General features: G+C 50.9%; 1 protein-coding gene across 1 annotated transcript; it reads left to right on the forward strand.

Annotated features, from left to right (window-relative positions):
* The first annotated feature begins 2,774 nt into the window (after positions 1–2,774).
* Positions 2,775–22,048, forward strand: ANKRD13C (ankyrin repeat domain 13C). The gene is made up of 13 exons (XM_036387877.2): positions 2,775–3,167; positions 7,572–7,613; positions 9,023–9,127; positions 10,093–10,178; positions 11,187–11,232; positions 11,936–12,002; positions 13,262–13,406; positions 14,111–14,242; positions 14,986–15,147; positions 15,825–15,904; positions 16,459–16,557; positions 17,142–17,242; positions 18,058–22,048. Exons 1-13 carry the CDS (start codon positions 2,861–2,863, stop codon positions 18,186–18,188), a joined length of 1,503 nt encoding a protein of 500 aa, XP_036243770.1. The 5' UTR covers positions 2,775–2,860; the 3' UTR covers positions 18,189–22,048.
* Positions 22,049–22,075: the final 27 nt, after the last annotated feature.

A 22,075-nucleotide genomic window follows, 5' to 3' on the forward strand; every position in this document is an offset into this window, starting at 1 on the left:
TCCCAGCAGGGTGATCCTGCCCTTCTGCTCAGCCCTGGAGCAAGGGTCTGGAGCATCTCAGGGCCCAGGAAAGGCTGAGGGAGCTGGGGCTGCTCAGCCTGGAGAGGAGCCCCAGCTGAGAGGGGCCTCAGCCCTGGGTGTCCCTGAGTGTCCCTGGGTGTCTCCTGGGTGTCCCTGAGTGTCCCCTGGGTGTCCCTGGGTGTCTCCTGTGTGTCCCTGTGTGCCCCTGTGTGCCCCTGAGTGTCCCCTGTGTGCCCCTGTGTGTCCCTGTGTGCCCCTGTGTGCCCCTGTGTGTCCCTGTCTGTCCCTGTGTGTCCCTGTCTGTCCCTGTGTGTCCCTGGGTGTCCCTGGGTGTCCCTGGGTGTCTCCTGGGTGTCCCTGAGTGTCCCCTGTGTGCCCCTGAGTGTCCCTGTCTGTCCCTGCGTGTCCCTGTCTGTCCCTGTGTGTCCCTGTCTGTCCCTGTGTGCCCCTGGGTGCAGGGAGGTCAGAGCAGGCCCAGGCTCTGCTCCAGACCCAGCAATGGCAGCAGAGCCACGGGCAGGGACTGAGCCCAGCAATTGTCCCAGCACAGGAGGCAGAGCTTCTGCTCCAGCCCTGAGCAGATTGTGCACAGAGGCTGCGGACTCTCCTCTCTGGGGATATTCCAGAACCATTGGGACACAATCCTGTGCTCTGGGATGTCCCTGCTGGAGCAGAGAGGTGGCTGCAGAGGAGTCCCTTCCAGCCTGACCCATCCTGGAATTCTGTGATTAAAAATTAATTCACTGAGTCTCCCTGCCAAGGTTATCTCATGTGGACTGACGTCCATGGAACAGCACTTTGACATCTGAGGACAAAGGATACACAGGTGCTGAAGGCCACTGATGAATGATTTATATATTAGATTTTGTAAGGAAACATTGTCTTTACAACAAAAATATGGATAAAATCTGAGCAAAGCTGGATCTAAGAAGAGCAAACCTCTGGATGTGTGCAGGACCATGCCCCAGCCTCACATACAGGCAGGAACCTGATATTCCCAGGGAGGAATTCCATCCCCTGTTGATAAATCTGCTTGCTGTAGGAAAGTTCTGTTGATAGGCAGACAAAAAAAAGCCATTCTCAGAATTTGTAAGTGTAAAGTAATCCCACAGTTGGGATTCCCTACAAACACCAGTTTTCCCAGAGCCCTTCCCGTGAGTAATGCCTTGGTTCCATTTCTGGGGTGAATAAGGGAGTCCATAATAAGCTGGTAAACAGTGACTTCATGTCTCTAGTAATTAAAAATGCAGCGTGAGGCTTCCAACATCAGCTAAAACCTGAGCCAATCCCTCCATTCCACAAGACCAGCCATGCTCTGTGCGTGTTTCCAGCATGGGAGAACGGGAGACATCAGAACTGCTCACAGCGCCAGCCTCTCACGTTCTGCCTGCAAAGGGGTTTGACTTTCCTCAAAAAACAGAGAGAGAGAAAAATCTCATTGGAAAGACCACCAGAGTATAGAGCAAAAGCAAATTGTTGGTTTTTTCTCTTTTTTTTCCCCCTAGAATTACTTCAAATTCTGTATTAGGACTGTAAAAAGCTGTGTGGGAAGCAGCTGGGGACAGCAGGCACAGGAATTCCTAAATCTGCCTAGAATTCTTCTTGGTCACTTGGGATGAGGGAGATGATGTGAACTCGGGAAAGACCAGGCCACCAGGAAGGTAGTTCTGTTATCACAGCAGGTCTGGTCTCCCTGGCAACTTAGGGGTGGTTTTCCCTGGGAGAATTATTAAAAAATCCAATTCATCAGGAATTTGGGACATCATCATTTTTACAATTACTCATCCCATATTGGAAGCAGAAACTTGCAGAACTGGCCCAGGAGTGGGACGTGCAGTGGGGAATTGGGAAGCTCCAACCCAGACAGGTCCTTTCGGAGCTGACACTGCACCTACAAGGGCTCGCACCACGACAGGGGCACTGTCACGTTTGTCCCTTTGAGGAGCACTTGTCCAGGTCCCATCATTTCCCAAAGAACTTTCCATGGAGGGCGGGAGAGCACTGGAACAGCTGCTTAGAGTCATGGAGTCTCCCTGTCCTGGCCCCTTGGGATGTGCCCGTTGGGATCGATCCCGTTCTGTGCCCTTTGGGATAGATCCCCGATTCACCTGTCCCTCAGATGTGCCCGTTGGGATGGATCCCGTCCTCAGGATGTGCCCCCTGGGATGGATCCCGTCCCTCAGGATGTGCCCGTTGGGATGGATCCTGTCCCTCAGGAAGTGCCCCTTGGGATGGATCCCGTCCCTCAGGATGTGCCCTTTGGGACTGATCCCTGATTCCGCTCCTCAGGATGTGTTTGTTGGAATCCACCCCCAATCCTTCCCCTCAGGATGCGGTTGCTGGGATCGATCCCCGATGCTGCCCCTCAGGCCGTGCCCATTGGGATCGATCCCCGACTCCCGATGCCGCTCCTCAGGATGTGCTTGCTGGGATCGATCCCGATCCCTCCCCACAGGATGCGGTTGCTAGGATGGATCCCCGATCCCTCCTCCCCTCAGGATGCGGTTGCTGGGATCGATCGCCGATCCCTCCTTCCCTCAGGATGCGATTGTTAGGATCGATTCCCGATCCCTCCCCTCGGGATGCGGTTGCCGGAACCGATCCCCGCCGCCGCCCCTCAGGCCGTGCCCGTTGGGCGGATCCCGCCCCGCCCCTCCCGGTCACTCCGTGGCTCCTCCCGCGCGCTCTCTCGGTGCGGCGCAGTCTCGCGAGAGCGGCGGCCGAAGATGGCGGCGCGGAGCCGAGGCCCGTGAGGCGCGGGCGGAGCTGCGGCCGCTCCGGGGGCTCCGGGCGGGACCGGCCCCGCGGGCTCCGAGCGCTGCGGGCGCTCCCGCCGGCCATGACCGGCGAGAAGCTCCGCTCGCTGCGCAGGGACCACAAGCCCAGCAAGGAGGACGGGGACCTGCTGGCGGCCGGCGAGGACGAGGCGGCCGCGGCGCCCGGGGGCGCCTTCACGGGCGGGAAGGGCGGGCGGGCCGGGGGGCACCGCGGGCCCGGCGCTCACCGGCACCGCCCGCCGGCCCGGGCCGCCCCCGCCGGGCCCGAGCGCGGCCCCTTCCCCGTGCACGAGTGCGTGTTCAAGGGGGACGTGCGGCGGCTCTCGGCGCTCATCCGCACGCAGGGCATCGCCCAGAAGGACAGTCACGGTGAGCGGGACACACCGGGGGAGCCGGGGCTCGGGGCCGCCTCCCGGTGCGGCGGGAGATGCGGATGCTGGACCGGGAAATAGGGAATTCCTTGGGAGTTTTGCAAGGGAGTTTCATAAGGGTGTGTGAATACCCTTTAGGAAGGGTTGTGGAGAAGGGATGGAGTGAGTGGCCAAGGGGGATGGCTTCCACTGACAGGAGGCAGGGATGGATGGTACTGGGAAGGAATTGTTCCCTGGGCAGCTCCTGGCACAGGGTGCTCAGAGCAGCTGGGGCTGCCCCTGGATCCCTAGAATGTCCAAGGCCAGGCTGGGCATTGGAGCTGGGAGCATCCTGGGACAGTGGAAGGTGTCCCTGGCATGGCAGGGATGGGTTTTAAGGTCCATTCCAACCCAAACCATTCTGTAATTCCGTGATTTTCATAATATGAACGAGCATTCTCAGCTCCAGTACCAGCACTGTGCTGGCAGAGCTGCCTCTGAGCGGGTGTTGCTCTGTGTCCAAGACCCCATTGCATTTAAAAGATTCATTCTTTTTTAGGGTGTCTGAGCTGTCACCTGTTTGCTTTGGGGGATGCTGAGCCGTTCCTTTGGCTGTTGGCAGAGCAGTTTTTGATATTTCCCCAGGCTACAAAAATCTGTCCTTTTTTGCGCTTTCTTTTTAAATGCTGTGGCTCTGGATTTTGAGAGAGTTGTTCTCTGCTGCTCTTCTGCAAATGCTCTGTCCACAGCAGTATCAGTGGCAGAGATGGAATCTGATCCTTGTGCTGCTCTGAAATTTGTAAATATTGCATGTCTTGCCAGGACATTTCAAAACGTTTTAATTTGGAGGATATTTTATACTGTTAACAAATAAATCAGCCTGGGGGATCAGCTTGACCTTCATGGTTGGTTCTAATCTCTATTTTTAATAGCCGTTTCAAGAGTAACACGATCCATTTCTGCTGGAGGACTCCCAGTTCCACGTGTGTGGTGCCTGAGAAGTTGTGATAACGGGGAGGCTTGTGTTGTGTTTCTGATAAGGAGATGGGCTCTGCTTCATTGTGGTCTGTAAATTCAAAAGGAGCACGAAGGTGAAGGATCTCTGGGGCTGGCAGGGTGGCAGGAACGATGGAATTGGGAATTCCAGCTGTGTCTGTGGCGGCACTGGAAGGTGGCTGAGGGCTGCAGAGTAACACAGGGCTCAGCTCCCAGCCAGGATGGGCAGGAGTGTTCCCTACAACTGGCACAGCACTTTCCTGAGGGCACAGCTCCAAATCCAGCTACAGATCTGTTTATCCTGCCACCTTCATTCCAGCAAATCCTGCTAGAATGAAAGCAGCAGACTTGGGGAGGATTTTTCCCACTCTCTCTATTCCTGCTGCTGCTTCTCCCTGTTCCTCCTCCAGTTCCCCTTCAAGCAACTCAGCAGCAGCAGCAGCTCCAAGTCTTTCCTTGAAGGCACTTCTGGATCCCTCTTTGCTGTGCTGTCACCCTCAGTGTTTATCACACACATTGATTCCATCCTTTTTTGATCCATATATAAATCTCTAATTAATATCTCCCTGCTTTCCCACCTCTGTTCAGAGTTAGGACACTTTGGGGATCTCTGATTCATCATCTTCCTCCAAGTTTTTACTTGAACTATTAAAAACAAACCCACAACAAACCTCTTGATGGTTTGACATTCCAAAGGCCTGAGTAACGTTTCCCTGTTATTGTTTTCTTCCTGCCTGTTTCCATCTGTCACTTGTTTACACACACTGGAACTGGGAATTATTTGAGGGACACTCAGGTCCCCCAAATAATCATGATTTGCTCAGAAATAAGCCCAGGGGAATCCTGGGATGTGCTAAGGGTTGGACAGAGGGGAGACAGAACTTATTGTTAATAATCCAGGCCTATTTTAGTGTCGGTTCAGTGCAGGAAAGCCAAATCCCGTGGAATGGGAGACTCCTGCTGTTCTGCTGAAAGCAATTGAGTGTTAATTGAGTGCCTACCCAGCTTCCTAAATTAACCTCCAAATCACTGCCCAGAGGAAGGCCAGTGTCATTATTCCCAAACAATGAGTTTCCTGGGAGAAGCCTGTAGCTACACCTAGTAGATGACTTCTAGTTTTATTATAACATGCATTGAAGAGCTTAAATCCTGAACAGACAAATCCTCTTGCTGGAAAACAGCCCTGGCTCCCTGTGGGTGGGCAGGTGCCTCAGCAGAGGTGAAAGGCCACACGTGTGTGGGGACAGGTGCTGAGTTTGAGGTGTGGTTTTGGGCCAGCAGGCCTTGTTTGCCCACCTGGATGGGCACAGGCAGCATTCCAGGAGCTGCTGGAGTGCTGATTCCTTGGAAAAAGGGGCTGTGGCTGTGCTGGGCACTGCTGAGGCCTGGCCTCAAATCCTGGGGTCACTTCTGAGGACTTCATTCCAAAAAAGACCCTGAGGGGCTGGAGCATGTCCAGGGCAGGGAATCGAGCTGGGAAGGGGCTGCAGAATCCCTGAGGGAGCTGGGCAGGGGCTGCAGAATCCCTGAGGGAGCCGGGCAGGGGCTGCAGAATCCCTGAGGGAGCCGGGCAGGGGCTGCAGAATCCCTGAGGGAGCTGGGCAGGGGCTGCAGAATCCCTGAGGAGCTGGGCAGGGGCTGCAGAATCCCTGAGGGAGCTGGGCAGGGGCTGCAGAATCCCTGAGGGAGCTGGGCAGGGGCTGCAGAATCCCTGAGGGAGCTGGGCAGGGGCTGCAGAATCCCTGAGGGAGCTGGGCAGGGGCTGCAGAATCCCTGAGGGAGCTGGGCAGGGGCTGCAGAATCCCTGAGGGAGCTGGGCAGGGGCTGCAGAATCCCTGAGGGAGCTGGGCAGGGGCTGCAGAATCCCTGAGGGAGCTGGGCAGGGGCTCAGCCTGGAGCCAAGGAGGCTCAGGGGGCCCCTGTGGCTCTGCACAGCCCCTGCCAGGAGGGCACAGCCGGGGGAGAGTCAGGGAACAGGGACAGGAGCAGAGGAAATGGCCCCAGGTTGTGTCAGGGGAGGATTGGGTTGGACATCAGCAGGAATTTCCCCATGGAAACGGGATCCATGGAAAGGCACTGGAACTGCCCAGGGAGGGTTGCAGTGCCCATCCCTGGAGGTGTCCAAGGAAAGGCTGGAGGTGGCACTCAGTGACAAGGTGGGAATTGGGCACAGCTTGGACTTGGTGATCCTGCAGGGCTTTTCCAGCCTCACCATTCCTGTGACTCCATGATTCTGACAATGTTTCCCCTTGGGTCACATAATTTGCATTTCCTGGGCACTCAGTGTGGCTCCCTCTGCAAGGTGTTCCTCAGGAAGGTTATTTCCATCCCCTGCCAGAGCCTGGCAGCATCCAGGATCCCCAGAGCTGCGCTGGCTCCCAGATGTTGGAGCAGCTATTAATAGCAGCAGGAGCTGAGCTGGGTTAGTGTATAATGGCAGGGCTGTGGCTGCCTGGGATGCTGCCAGTGTCCTGCAAGGATGAGATGCAGGACACATTGAACAGCCCTGTCAGCCCCTCTTGGGCTTGAGTTCCCATCTCCATCCGAATTCCCCTGATGCTGCAGGGTGCTGGTGGCAGCCTCTCCACATGTGCAGCACATCCTGTGCACAGAGCAGGTTCCTCCTGCTGACAAAATGGGAGTTAGAGAATAACTCTCAACCTAGTGCTTGTGTTAGAATCACACAAGAAATTTGTTTTCCAGCATTTTTTTCTCTCTTGACTGCTCTAAGAAGATGTTTAAATGTACAAAATTCAATTAAATGGAAGAACTTTACATCCTTAAGCTGCCTAAATAAACTGTGTCATGAGCCTGGTAGCAGCATTAATCCAGGAAAAACAGCTCTGGGTGCCTCACAGTGAATATTTAACAACACAAATGCCACCTGTGTCACGAGCATCGCCAGGAAAACGGGGACAGGTTTGAGAGGCTGCTGATCATCTCCAAAGCTTTCTTTGGAAACAGCCAAAAGGCAGCTTTGTAGTGAAGGTGCTCTTCCTTCTCAATATGCCCAGTACTGTAGTTGTAAAAAATGAGTACTCAGTCTTTGAAATATTAATAAAACAGGCTGTTAAATTTTTAATCACTATCATATCTGTGAGTAGCTTTTAACCCAGATATGTCAGGCTGGGAAGGGATCAGACCCTTCAGCCCGTGGGGAGCACAGGGGTTGTGTCTTTCTCAAAGACACCTCTGGACCTCTTTGCCTGGGGTGAGATCCAAGATATCATTAAAAGCCCTCTCTTGGCCCATGAAATGTGTCTCAATATATTTATTTTGACAATTATAATCCAAGCAAATGTCACTCCTCTGGTGGGTGTTGGTGTGTTCCTGGGTTAGAGCAGGAACTGGGGTTTCCTAAGGAAGGGATTGCAATGGATTCTGCTGACTTTCATCTCATCTCTTTTATTTCTATGGTTTCTTTTAGGAAACACTCCTTTACATCTTGCTGTGATGTTGGGACATAAAGGTGGGTAGAACCATTTGTTTTGTTACCTTTTCAGTGATCCTGAAGATTTAGGGGCAAGAGGAAAAAAGGGGTTTTTCCCTTTCCTGAACATGATCTTGTGTTTCAAGCTAGTGAGGTTTCCTGGGAAGAAGATGCCACATGGATTTGGAGGAGAAGAGTGGGAAAAGAAATCTGAGCTTTATTCCCAATATCCCACCTAACCCTGCCCTCTGGCAGTGGGAAGCCATTCCCCCTTTCCTGTCTCCGCTTGTCCCAGTCCCTCTGCAGCTCTCCTGGAGCCCCTTCAGGCCCTGGAAGAGTCTCTGAGCTCTCCCTGGATCCTTCCCCTCTGCAGATGAGCACCCCCAGGTGTCCCAGCCTGTTTATTGAACTGGAAATGGAATCTGGCTGGTGATTCCAAGCTGATTCGCCTGCTCCCTGCAGAGTGCTGTTCTTGTCCTGGGCGCTGTTTAAGGAACCATGAAAATCCCTGGGCCTTTGTTTATCCCACAGGAGACAGTTTATTCAGCAGGGAGGGATCTCTTCCTCCCCAGCCACTCAGCCTGCCACTGACTCACAGCTGCTGCATCTGGAATGACCAGTGCAGTTTCCTGTGGCACCTGTGGTAGGAAAATAACCCAGGAAGGCCCTGTCTTGGTGATGAGACAGCTGGGCCCTGCTGCATCACCTCCAGATGGCTCAGGGTGGCTTCAGTGACATGTGCTGAGGTTTCCCTGTGGTTGGAAACTGCAGAACCATTTCCAGGGAGCACATGGCAGCACTGAAACCCTCCTTGCTTCCTTCAGTTTTTCCACCATCGTGTCCACTTGTGGATGGGGAATGCAGCTGTTGGTCCCACACCTGCTCTGAGGCTTTCCTGGAACAGAGGTGCCTGTTTGCCCTCTTTCAGTCCCACGTTCCTCAGGATGTTCTGGCACATAGGGATGTGTTGGTGCCTCAGCCTCCTCTGCCTCTCCTGTACCTGATGGGAGTTGCCCCAAATCCGTGTCCCCATGATCCATTCACCCCTTGGAGAGGGATGAAGGCCCTGAGGTATTTCTCTGCTTTGTGTGTGCAGCAGAGAGAGTTGATGTCATACATTAAATATAAATATCCTTGTTCCATGGTGGTGTGTGTATCTGACATGCAGAAATATTATAAAAAGCAAACTCCACGTAGCAGGAGGGACAAGTCTCTTCAGTGTTATATAATTGGTGGCTGATCACCAATTATTTTTAGTGGTAATATTGAACAGGGGAGTGCTGGAAGTACTTGCATAAATGGCTTTGTTTGTTAGAGTGAGTCAGAACCCAGATATGTGTTTTGATGATCTGTGTAATATCTCTGATATGAATTGCTTTGGTAGAGTTTTATTCTGACCGCTCCTGCTACATCCTTTACTGTAAATAACTGTGGATGTTTTGTTCCAGAATGTGCCCACCTGCTTTTAGCCCATAATGCTCCAGTAAAGGTGAAAAACGCTCAGGGATGGAGCCCTCTGGCCGAAGCCATCAGCTATGGAGACAGACAGATGAGTAAGCACCTCTTCATTCATCCCAGTTTGCCAGTTAATCCCAAATTGGGGCTCATTCAGAACAGGAAAGCAGAGCTCTCAAGCTGGGTTATTTTCCCACAGCCCTCTCTCAGCTCTCTGAAGGGTTTCTCTTCATCAGCTGAACATTTTATATCTGAACACGATCAGGCGCATCCATTTCCTTGATAAGAAATTGCACTGGGTTACATAAGCAAACTGTTAACTCTGCTCAGACTGAGGGCATTGGGAGAGCTCTGCACCAGCATATTCTGGGTTTGGAATGGCAGGGACAGGACCCAAGTGTATCTGGGATGGGCAGGATCATCTCCTTGGCCTGCTCCCTGTGGTCACAGGTTTGTTTGTGTATCAGTTGCCAGTGGGATGTGGCTTTTAGGCTGCATCTCAAAAGGCCAGTGGGAAAATATAATTTATATAGTATGTATTATTCAAATATTATTTATTCACCTCAGACATGGAGTAGCAAAAGGAAATTATTCTGCTGCTACTCAATGGTGGATGTTAATAGTATTTGGTATTGCTGTGTGTGGTGGTGCATTCCTGTAGCAGAAAACTCACTATATATTACACATATAAATGTATTATTAATATATTCATGCACTACTTGACAGTCTACCAACAACATTCTCTTGTCAGCTCCTCACTATTGATTTTCTCAGTGGAGTAGATGTTCGTATGTTTGTATCCACGTATTTACTAACACCTGTGTCCAAAGCCTCTTGACATGATTCTATAGCTAATTTTACATTAATTACATGGCCTGGTATTAATTCTGGAGCCTTTTCTTCCTGGGGTGATCCGAGCAGGTTAATGTGCAGTTCCTGTAACTGGGATTAATTCCTCAGGTCTGATGAAATGTTCCATTGCACTGTTGGGTTTAAGACCTCAAGTGAGACACTCACCTATAATTACCAAACAACCAGAGTTCATGGCTTAATTCCTGTGTAGTTTCAGCACTCCTGAGGAAGCTCAAGCAGCAGTCCAGGGAAAGTGTTGAAGAGAAGCGACCTCGGTTATTAAAAGCCCTGAAAGAGGTGAGTTGTGCTGACAAAATCAGATGGGTGGAAAGCAGTGGCTTGTGCTCTGAGTATGGACACTCTGGAAAGCTGCCAGCAAGTTTTTTCCATGTTTTTACCAGTCTTCTGCTCTTAAAAGCAATCTTGGCTCTGTTTTAAGCCAGAATTATATTTGTTTTAAGGTAATACTTCCTTTCAACTTCTAGAAGTTCAAATATAAGGTTTGTGTAAGGCAGACCTGCTCATCATCATTTCAATCTCAGAGTTAAGGAACCTATTTCATTAGATTTTTCAGGCTTTCTTAAATCTTGTGTCATTGAACAATTTCCTGGTCTGTTCAGTCCCCAGATCTCCTTGCCTGGTGATGGAGGAGATTTCTGGTTTCATTCTCCATCAGCACCCAGCAGCCAGTTCGCCTTGGGCACAGTAAAATACTGCTCAGTTTGGGGACAGCAATTGGTAGAAGCCCAGTTATTTCTCAAAAGTTAATGAAATTGTCCCTTTGGAGGCTGAGCTGTGTTGTGATCCCTGAGCTCCTCGTGCTGGGGTGGGCTCTGGCTCACACGTGCTCTGGAAGCACAGGAGCTCTGACCTGATGACTTCAGCACATTTCCACGAGGCCAGTGGCAATTGGTCTTTGTAATACTGCTGCCTGAAACTTGACTCATTAATTATTGTATAATTAATTCTGATTCCATGGGATTGGATGGGATCAATCAAAGCAAGCAGAGAGCTCCATAGGTGTTTTTAAACACATGTTTACAATAAATCCTTTGCAATCCAGGGCTTGACAGTTGGCCTGGTATTAAGAAATGATGAAAAACGTGAGTTCAAATGAGTTACATCATTTTGTCATTATTGATTCTGCTGCAGCTAAAGCTTCAGCGATGTTTAAGTTCAGTACAAATTCAAGTACAGCATTAGAGAAAGTTTTCTTTGCCAAACACAACTTCTGCCTGTCTTCCAGCAAATTTTACAGTTCTTTAGCCTGAAAAGCTTGTTAACACATTCTTCTTTTCTTCTCAGCTAGGTGACTTCTATCTAGAGCTTCACTGGGATTTTCAAAGTTGGGGTGAGTGCTTCCATGTCCCTTCCCCAGGGAGATAATGCAATCAGCCTGCAGCACACTTGTTCTCCTCTGCTTTGTGCTGGAACAGTCACAGTGCTTGGGATCTGGGTCCTGAGGAAAGGACACACAACTTTTTCCAGATTTATTTTTGCTTATTCACTTTTGGAGCTGAATTCTCTCATCCAGCGACTCACTAAGGAGGGGAAGTAGCTCTTTGCTTTAAGACCTGGGCCGTGTCAGGGGGTGGGATGGGATGATGCCCAACCCAAACCACTCTGGGATTCCATGATTTTATGTGTTTCATTAATTTAGTAATTAATATTAGTACCTTGGACCATTTTTATGCTTGTGGCTGTTCTCCTTTAATTGGAGCCAGGCTTTCTTTCCCTTGGTGCATTACATAAACTGTAAAATCCCAGAATTCAAACTATGAACAGCCACAGTTACTAGGATTTATAAATGGTTTACCTGTGGTGGAAAATACAAATTCTGTCTGATATTGGAAGCAGGATGTGCAATTATAATTACAAAAAATCAATTTTATGAAATAGGAATAGCCCTGATGTTGTGTTTGATTGAGATGATGATGGAAAATGCTGTATTTGCATTAAAACACATCCAGAATCAGACTGATGGAATGGTTTTAATGGGAACACTTTGCAGAGGGATCTCAGTACCCTGATTGCCTTTTCTCTCCCTCCTTTAGTGCCTTTACTTTCCCGAATTCTGCCTTCTGATGCATGTAAAATACACAAACAAGGTATAAATATCAGGTGAGTGCTGCTTTTGTACCCAAATACTTCAGTGCCAGGGAAAAGCTGCATCCCAGTGAGCCTGAATCCCTGAGGAGCCTGGGCTCATCCATGACACAGCACCGAGCCTTGCAATTTCAGGCTCTCTGATTATCTCTTTTGAGCTGAATATAACTTAAATATAGAGCAAGAGCAGTTCAGCTGGATAAGGCTTTATCTACCAGATGTGCCGGTGAAAAACAGGGACTGGGTATTTATAACACAATTGCAAATAAATTCCAGTATTTCGTGGAGAAGTGTTGCTGCTCCAGTCTCCACTTAAAAAAAAAAAAAACAAACCAAAAAGTGATATAACTTCTCTCCTTAAGGTGTTTAATGTGACAAATTCACAAACTCATAGGGGATTTCAGGAGTCTCTCCAAGCTCAGCTCTTTTTAGTTTGGAACCAAATGCATTTTCTGGCATTTTCTTTAGGTGCCAAAATTTAAAACAAAGAGGCAAGAATACGATCCTGGAGATGCAATCTGTAGGAATTTTTGTTGTATTAAAGGGGCAGCTTGGGTCTGTAAAGTGAATTTTTAGGTGAAATTTGAGTCTGGGGCTGTTGCTTTCCTTCTCATTTCTGGACGCTGTGCCTGTATGAGGCCTGAACTGAGGGGAAATAGATAAATACAGGTTCTTCCTTGGAATCAGAGGCAAATATTTGAGGAATTTTAATCCCTCACCACTTAGAGTTGAAGTCACCCAGTTCAGGTTCTTTAACCACCTTTTTATGAGAAGTAAAAGCTCTGGCCATACTGGAGATGAATTACTACAGAGATCCATGGCCTTAGCTCCATCTCCTTCCAGTTACTCAGGTCTGCAGGAGCATTTCCTTGCTGTTGGTGAGGGAGAAAAGCAGAAATAGCAATGGAAAGAAATAAAATTTTAAAAACTGAATTTGTTTCTGAGTCCTCTTCAGATTTTGGGTCATGTCCCAGTGTTGTTATTCAAGTCAGGACCCTGCTGAGGAGTTGTTTCTCAGTGTGTAGCACTGAATAGATTCTCTCCCACTCCCCTCCTCATGCTGGCAGTATTAAACACAATTTTCTGAAGAAAACTTCACCTTTATAGCAATTTTTTGCCGATTTCTGCATCCAGGCCTCACTTATGAAATCCTAAGAAAACTCAGCCCTTTATGTGTTTGTTTGCTATTAAAAAAATCCACTTTCCTTCTTGGAAGCTGAATTTCCTCCTGCGTTTATGGGTCATTTCTGTGAAATTTGGGGTTGTTTTCACAGGCTGGACACAACTCTGATAGACTTTACTGACATGAAGTGCCAACGAGGGGATTTAAGCTTCATTTTTAACGGTGACGCCGCACCCTCCGAATCTTTTGTAGTTTTAGACAATGAGCAAAAAGTTTACCAGCGAATACACCACGAGGTAAAGCTCTGGGAAGGGGGTGGGACACATCCCGGGCTTTTTTGGGAATATATCAAACAGAATTTGCCTCAGAAACACCCAGAGAACTGCAAACCAAAGAATTTTTACCTCAGTTGTTCCAACTTGAGCTGTGGTGGTGACATCGAATTTTGTGAGGGAAACCAGCTTTGAATCCAGATCTCTGGTTGAGGAGAAGCTGGAATGGGACGAGACTGGAAAGATGTGGTTTAAATTGTTATGTGCTGCTTTCATCTTTCCACTGAGCTCAACTGAGGTCTCCTCAGGTGGGTTTTCAGACCTGTTCCCACTGCTTTGTATCCTTTTAGTCACTCCATGGCCAGTTCAGCTGATAGCAGCGTGAGGGGCTGACTCACTGGACCCCCTGTAATTAGTCAAGTCTTTAATTACAGCTTTATCCCCCAATCACTTAAGCAGATGGATTATTGCCTGTGGAAAGGGTGTGGCTGCTGAGCTGCTGCATAAATCTCATTGGGATGCTTTATTCACATTAATATTCAAGATTAAACTATTTGGAAACCATTTGGCCAGAGGTTTTATAAAACCGCTTGAAAATGCAGGAAATGCTGCTTCTGGGAAAAGATCCAAAGGACAAGGCTTATGGATTTGTGTTTATTGGTGTATCTTTAGAGGAAGCAATCGTTGTTTGCTAAGTTCTGCTGAGTATTTTGGAATTTTTCTTCCAGGAATCTGAGATGGAGACAGAAGAGGAGGTCGACATTTTGATGAGCAGCGATATTTACTCTGCCACCTTATCCACCAAATCCATCACATTCACACGGGCCCAGACAGGGTGGCTCTTCAGGGAGGACAAAACTGTGAGTGGGGAGGAGCTCAGACCTGCTGCTGGGCAGGAGGGAGGAGGGAAAGGCACTGCAGGAGGCACTGGAGAGATTTCCTGGAGAAACTCTGGCTGCCCTGGATCCCTGGCAGTGCCCAAGGCCAGGCAGGGCAGGGCTTGGAGCAGCCTGGGATGGTGGAAGGTGTCCCTGCCGTGGCAGGGAGCTGGAATGGGCTGGGCTTTGAGGTCCCTTCTGGCCCAAACCAATCCAGGATTCTGAAAGGATAAATTGTGCAGGACAAGGGAAGAATCCCTGTCCCTGTATCCCCAATTACCACAAGTTCATACCATGTGGAATCTCTCTGCTGGACTGCCTTCAGCAGGAGAAGCAAGGAAGAAAGATTCTGTAGCTGTTGGGCAGGGGGAGGACAGATTGTGCTGGGAATGGTTTTGTTCCAGGAGGCTCTGATCTCTGCAGGTGATTCCAGGGAGTGCAGGAAGGATTCTGGGTGTTCCTGCTGGAGAAAGGCAGGGATGGGAGTGCTCTGGAAAGGGATTTCACTCCAATTCTTCAACAATCTCTGTCTTAAAGCTTCCCTGCATAAGAAGTACCTGTTCCTGCTGGATTTTTGGGATTGCCCAGTGCCAGCCCTTGTGGGGGGCTGGGGAATTCCAGCTCAATCCCCACGTTCCCTTATTGCCATTATTTGATACGCAGAAAGAAAAAAATTTGTGTTTTATCTTCTGTGAGTCATTAATGTCCAAATTCCTTTCATGCAGGAAAGAGTAGGAAACTTCCTGGCAGATTTCTACCTGGTGAATGGACTCGTGTTGGAATCCAGGAAAAGAAGGGAACATCTCAGTGAGGAGGACATCCTTCGGAACAAAGCGATCATGGAGAGCCTGAGCAAAGGGGGAAACCTCATGGAGCAGAATTTTGAGGTATGGTTGATTAACTTTGCCCAGGATGTGGGAGAATAATCTTGCACACCACTCCTCGTGGTGCAAAATACATAGATAATGTTTTTATTTTCTTTTGATTGGCATAATCTAAAAATCACCAACATGACCCACAAGTATAATTTTGGTGATGCATTAATGAATTAGTCTGATTAGTGCACACAGGGAGGGATTTCTGTGGTTATACTGGGTATTCAGCCTTAATTTGTCTCTTAGAAGAGATGAGGGGTTTGGCTGTGGCAAATCAACTGCGGATTCTTTTAGACCCAGTGTTGATTGTTGGGAATGAAAGGGAAGCCAGAAAGGCAATCGTGCTCCTTTGAGCTTCATTAAAATGGGAGGAAGCCTGTGATTAGCACCAGGAAATCAAGAGCTCTTCAGAAAGAGCCAGGCTTCAGCTGGGAACACACACAGAGCTTTTAAAGTGATTAATTTATTTCTGTGTGAGCTGGAGCTGCTGCCTTGGCACTCAGAGCCTTGAATTAACTCATTATAGTGGAGCAGCACAGCCCAGTCGCACAGAAAGTGCCCGTGGGGGCTGAGAGCAGGGGCTGGCTGAGCAGGGCAGGCTGTGGCCGTGTTTGGAGCTGAGGGCAGCTCGAGGTGGCAGTGGCAGGAGGAGGGCAGGAGCCCTGAGCTGAGCTGTGCTTGTCCCGCAGCCCGTGCGCCGGCAGTCGCTGACGCCGCCGTCCCCCAACACCATCTCCTGGGAGGAGTACATCTCTGCAGAGAGTGGCAAGTGAGTGCTGCTGGGCCTGCAGGGCTTCCAGGGACACCTCTGCATCCCTGGCTGGGGGTTTTGGGTTCTCCACTTGGTGGGTGCTCCTTTGTGGGCAGGGAGGAGCGCTGGGTTTGGTGTCTGGGTGTTTGTTCTCCAGAGGGCTGGGAGTGATCCTTGTGGGTGGGAGAAGTGTCAGGGCCTCAGCCACAGGCAGAGGATCCTGGAATGCTTTGGGCTGGAAGGGACCTTAAAGCCCATCCAGTTCCACCCCCTGCCATGGGCATTTCTGGGTACTGGTTAATAAACACTTCCTGTAGGGTTTATTAACACCATGTTTATGAGGAATTATTTTACTGGAGCAGTTCTCCTGGTTTTGTCTCGTCTCCTGGTTTAGCAGAGTAATCTAAATTAAGAGATTTTTTTATCTTTATTCCGTACAGCATTACAATAAAGCAAACCCTTTGAAAGTAGGGACTCCTCCCTGATGTTTTCCAACCCAAGTCTGTTTTCCTTCCTCTAAACCCAGGATTTTCCTAGGAAACACTGACTTTACCTCTCCCTCTCCCTCCCAGAGCTCCTCACCTGGGCAGAGAGCTGGTCTGCAAGGAGAGCAAGAAAACCTTCAAAGCCACGATAGCAATGAGCCAGGAATTCCCCTTAGGAATCGAATCGTGAGTCAAAGCTCCTGGCCACAGGAGTTATTCCTGTTGGGAAGGTTTTAATGTGTTCATGAGCTGCAGAGCCCTCCAGATCCCCAGGAGTGGGAGCTGGGAGTGCAGTCAGGATGTTGAGCAAGGAATGCCTTGAACTGGGAATCTGGGAGCTGCTGGGGCTGGGGAAGAGCCAAGCCCTTACCTGGCTTGATAAGAGCAGAGTTTTGGGCAGGGTTATCAGGGTTATCTGTGGTGTCTGATCCCACAGAATTCTGAAATGGTTTTCCCTGTAATAAAGTTTAGCACAAAGTTGTGTCCCCTAAACCAGTGCAAAGCCAGGTCAGTTCCACATGTCCGTGGAGAAGGGGGGTGGTACCTTATCCCTCATCTCCTGTGGAAAATAAGGACAAGGAATTTCTATCCTGCTGTTGGTTTGTTGTAATTCTGCATGTGGGGTGACCCTGAAGCCCTGGGATGGAGAAGGGGGATGCTGTCATTGTCACCCTGTGTGTCCCCTGGGCCCTGTGGATGATGTTTTCCTGTCCAGAGGGACAGGGTGTGTGTGGAGGAGGATCTGCCACGGGCTCTGCTCTCCTTTGCAGGTTGTTGAATGTCTTAGAAGTCATTGCACCCTTCAAGCACTTTAACAAACTTAGAGAATTTGTTCAAATGAAGCTTCCACCAGGCTTTCCTGTCAAATTAGGTAAGAGCACACAGCAACTCCTGGGGCTTTATTTATCCAGAATTTCAGGTTGAAAAAGCTCCCTGAGTCCAACCATTCCTCAGCACTGCCAAGGCCCCCACTGCCCCATGTGCCCCAGTGCCACATCCACACAGCTTTGAAATCCCTTCAGGCATGGGGATGCTGGAAAACCCTTTCCAAGAGAAATTTTCCCACATATCCAATCCAGATTTTCTAAACATGTGCATTTATTCTTGCAATATGTTCATAAGGCCTTTTGTGGAGTTTTGGGGAAGAGCTCTCACCTAGGAATGTGTTGCTGGAGAGTTCAGGAGCACAGAAGTGCTGGGGCCTTGCTCCAGGGGCAGTGGGATGTGCTGGATTATTCCTCCACTAGGGGATGATCTCAGGTGTGGAGTATTTTGTAACATTCCTGTGTTTCCTTTTCTTGAAGGATTACTGGGGATAGATTGATTTTAAGTGAAAAATAGAAAACTATTGCACTTGTAACAGATGGAAATGTCTAAAATCAACTTAGTCATGGGATAGATGATCCCAGAAGCAGTAGCCCCTTTCCTAAGGGATACAGGATTCTGGAATTGCAGGGAGCTGTGTGAGCAGGTAGGCTGTGCTCTGCCTCTGCCATGTTTGCACAGCGTTCCAGAGCAGTTTGGCTTGGGAATGACCTCAGATTCCCGCTCGTGCCCCCATTCCCATGGGCAGGGACACCTCCCACTCTAACCCAGGCTGCTCCAAGCCCCGTCCAGCCTTGCAGGGGTGGGGATTGGTGGCGCTCGTGGCTGTGCCCTGTCCCTGAGCGTGCCCTGTCCCCGCAGACATCCCGGTGTTCCCCACCATCACGGCCACTGTGACGTTCCAGGAGTTCCGCTACGACGAGTTCGATGACTCCATCTTCAGCATTCCCGACGACTACAAGGAGGATCCCAGCCGCTTCCCGGACCTCTAAGGGGGCTGGGAGCTCCTGGGAGCACCAGCCCGGCATCCCAGGGCCAGGGAATGGCTGCACCCACAGCAGGGCAGAGCCGTGGGGCACAGCAAGGGATGAACTCGTGAGCCCGCAGCCAAGGGAAGGAGCTGGCCCTGCTCTGGGCATCCAGCCCCTCCAGCTCCCGCTTCTCAGAGCCTCCTGCTGCCATCCCCCTTGGCACAGCCGCTCCTTCCTCGGGAGCTGCCCCCCCCAGCTGGGAGGAGCTGCTGGTTTTTAAATTTTTTACACTTGTGGTGATCCGCGAGGCACTGCTGGACCTTGGCACCGAGCTGGGCCCGGGGCTGGGGTGAGGTGAGCCCCCCTGTCCTTCCCCTGCTCCCTGTTCCCTGCGCTCCCAGCTCAGCCGCGGAATGTTGGAAGGTATCCTGAAGGAATACCTTGGCTGTAGATGAATGAACCAAATGGGCACCACTGACACTTGGATTTCCTCCTGCACCCAGGCAGAGCCAGCCGTGCTCTGCAGGGAGCGAGGCACCTCGGCAGCGCCGGCCCAGCCTGGGGCTGGCCCTGCCTGAGCCCTTCATTCCCCTTCCCTCCCTGCTCCCTGCTCCCTGCCTGGCTCCCTGGGCTGGTGGGGAGCACTCCAGGGCTGCCTGGCCAGGAATGTCACTTGTTGTTAACCCTTTATTTGAGCCTCGCTTGGGAGAGGTGTCCCAGAAAGGCCGAGCACCACCAGGGCAGGTTGTGAGAGCTGGGAGGAGCCCAGGCATTGCCCTTTCCTGCAGGAGCAGCTCTCCCTGCACTCGGGGCCACCGTGGTGCTCACGGGCAGCTTGGGCTGTTCCCACATTCGTTCCCTGCCTCTTTGTGTTTAAATCACAGAGAATCCCAGACTGGTTTGGGGTGGGGGGACCTTCAAGCTCATCTTGTCCAGCCCCCGTTCGTGGATGGTTCAGTACTCCAGCTCCTCGAGCTTATTCCCATTCCCAGTTGTTCCAGTCTCCTCATCTAACAATAATCCACCTTTTTGGGGTTTGTTAGGCAAGATTTGTGCAGAAGGCTGATGGTGCTATAATTGTTTGTATGAAGAAATTTAGATTCAAGTGCTGTGGTGTCATTGTACAAAAATGTAAATATTTTCCAAATTATATTCTTTGTGCACTGTAGGTAAAACTTTTTCTGGAATTCCATAGAGTTAAGGATCAAAAAGTTTATAATGAAGAGGATCATTGATGCTCAGTGGAGGGAACAGCTGTGCTGAGCACAAGGGACAAGGGAGGGGCTCAGCACAGGGCAGGGTGTCAGGCACACCTGAGAGCAGGGAATTCCAAACTGCTGGAATCTCTGATCCATCCCAAAGAGGCTGCTCTGGGGAGGGACGTAGGGGAGGCCCAGGGAAGCACTGTCAGCAAAGCCCAGGAGCACTGGAGTTGAGAGGGTGGGGTTGGTTCTTTCCCAGCACCTCTGTGGACCTGGGGAACAGGGAAGCACTGGGACAGGGGAGCAGTGCAGCTTTGTTGTTAATTCAAACTCAAATTCAAAATGAAGCTTTAGGGAAAACAAGCAAAGGGAAATGACTCCTGCAGTGCCGTGTCAGGGCAGGTGTGGAGCATCCTCTGGGAATGATGGAACTTGTTCTTCTTCCAAGTCATGATGAATTCCTGACGTGTTTCACACCTCTGGGATGAACTGACACCATCAGTGCTGCTCCTGGGAGCCAGGTGGGATCCTCTGGGACAGCCTGGGGATGTCTGTGGGGCTGAGCTGGAGCTTGGATCGGTGCCTGTGGGGCAGCACGGGGCTCTGTCCCCTCCCAGGGGTCCCCTGTCCCCTCCAGGGGATCCTTCAGGATGCTTTGTGTAGCTGCAGGACCTGTGCCAGGTGCCTTAGAGGGCACCCCATGCCTTGGGAATTGCAGTGGTGAGAGGTTCCTCCCCGAGGTGAATGTCAGAGCTCCCTTTGCTCAGTGGTACGGGGAGATCCATGGGTTTGTGTTCCTTTGCATTTTTGCTCATCCCAAATCCATCCCTGGCTCCGTGGAAGCGTTGCTGGGGCTGTGGGGCCTGGGCAGTGCAGCCACTGCTGGATCCCAGGCTGGATCCTGGCCTTGGAACTGGAAAACAAAAAGGGTTCGGGGTGGCCTCCTGTGGGATTGAGGCTGCTGAGGCTCTGTCCCCTCTGGACAGCCCCTGGTGGCTGCAGGGTGTCTGCCCAAAGCCCAGGGCAGGTCCTGGAAGTGTTTCCTGTGGTTCCTGTGGCCTCTGGCTGCAGACCTGGGGGATTTTCATCCCCTGGGACACGGCTGCTCCCTGGGACACTTGCAGGGGCTGCAGGAAGGGTTGCAGGAAGCTGCTCCTAAGGCTCGTTCTGTCTTGGAATGTGGGCACAGCTTTGGGGCTGTCCTTGCTCTGGGTTATCCCGGGAACTCCAGCTGCTCCTGCTCTCCCTGTGGAGCTGAGGGATGGCAATTCCCTGGATTGTTCCCCAGCTCCCAGGGCAGCCCCTGGGCTCCCAGAGCTGCTCTCAGTACTTTTCCCTCCTCCTGGGATGTGTTTCCTGTCTGAACATTCCTGGTGAGGAGTTCTCACCCGTAGGGACACCTGGGCATTCCCGATGGATGCACTGCAGGAATTCTCAGGCAGGGGGGGACACTGGGCTGAGCCTGTGGACCCCGAGGGGCTGCCCACGTTGAGATCCGTGTTTATATCCATGTTTTCTCCACTGAAGCCTGTTCTTGTCACTGGGTTGTGTTGCATGGACGCAGGGAATGTTTGTGGGCCTGGATGTGTCTCCAGGGTGTTCCCAGCCCCAGCCTGGGGCACAGGGTCCCTCCCCTGTCCCGTGGCTCTGGGAAATTCCTTTTCCAAGCAGCATTGATCCAGCAGAGCCTCACCTCGGCTTTTCCCATTTTCCTGGAGGCCAGGCCAGGTGTTGCAGGAGGGTTTGGTCCCTGGGAGTGAGCACAGATCCATGGATTGTGTCTGTGCAGCAGCTCCAGCTCATCCCTGTGGCCTGGGAATGTCAGGGGGACCAGGAGCAGCCCTGGACACCCCAGCTGGAGTTGGTGTCCAGGGCAGGAGGAGAAGGGAGCTGGACCAGGCTGGTGGGAATCACATCCAGCTGCTCCTGCCCAGGCTGGGGCTCCCCTCCCACCACTTCTTTTTTTCCTGAGGTTTTTTATGGCTCTTAAAAGACAACCAGGAATTTTGCTCAACCCAATTCCGACCTCACTGGGGAAGGATCCCGCAGGTTGTTTCTGAACCAAACCGTTCCTCTGGTCTTCCAAGCTCCTGCTCTGTCCCATGGCAAAGGGAACACCCTGGATTTGCTCTCTGGAGCTGCTGCCCAGCCACTGCACTCCCAGCACAGCAATTCCCCGTTCCTGCGTTCAGTCCGTTCGTCCCTCCTGGATGTGTTTGTGCTGGAATCCCCTGGGTTCCGTTGGTATTCCCACAGCCCTCTGTTATTTTCTGTCTCTGCTCCTGAGTTGTAATTCCCGCCAGGAGAACTGCGTTATTTAATCTGGATTAACCAATTCCTGTAATGCTGCAGTTTCACTTTTCTTTTCCTGACAGTTTGTAACTCCCATGGAAAACAAGTCACCTCTCTTGGTTTTCCTGTCGTCCGCTCCCCGGTTTCCCCTTCCCTTCACTCATAGTCACTTTGGGTTGTATCATTTGTTAGAATAAAGACCAAACTATGCTGTTGGATTTGGAAGCTGCTCCACCTGTGCAATCCAGGCTTCCCTCTCCTGTCCCGCCGGGCCTCGGCTGCGCTGCGGGAGCGGGACCGGAGGGGAGGGAACGAGCTCCTGCTGCTGCGTTCTGCAAGGGCATTTTCTTGGTCATTTTTTAAATAAAATCCTGCATTTTCATTACAGCCTCTTCTCAGCCCTCTCTGAATCCC

The sequence above is a fragment of the Molothrus ater genome, chromosome 9, assembly GCF_012460135.2.
Source record: "Molothrus ater isolate BHLD 08-10-18 breed brown headed cowbird chromosome 9, BPBGC_Mater_1.1, whole genome shotgun sequence".
In the NCBI taxonomy this organism is placed as follows: domain Eukaryota; kingdom Metazoa; phylum Chordata; class Aves; order Passeriformes; family Icteridae; genus Molothrus; species Molothrus ater.

Coding starts and splice junctions, on each gene's coding strand:
- ANKRD13C (XM_036387877.2), top strand. CDS start 2,861: ATGACCGGCGAGAAGCTCCGCTCGCTGCGCAGGGACCACAAGCCCAGC. Junction 12,003..13,261: donor AAACAAGGTATAAATATCAG/GTGAGTGCTGCT, acceptor TTGTTTTCACAG/GCTGGACACAACTCTGATAG. Junction 14,243..14,985: donor TCTTCAGGGAGGACAAAACT/GTGAGTGGGGAG, acceptor CCTTTCATGCAG/GAAAGAGTAGGAAACTTCCT.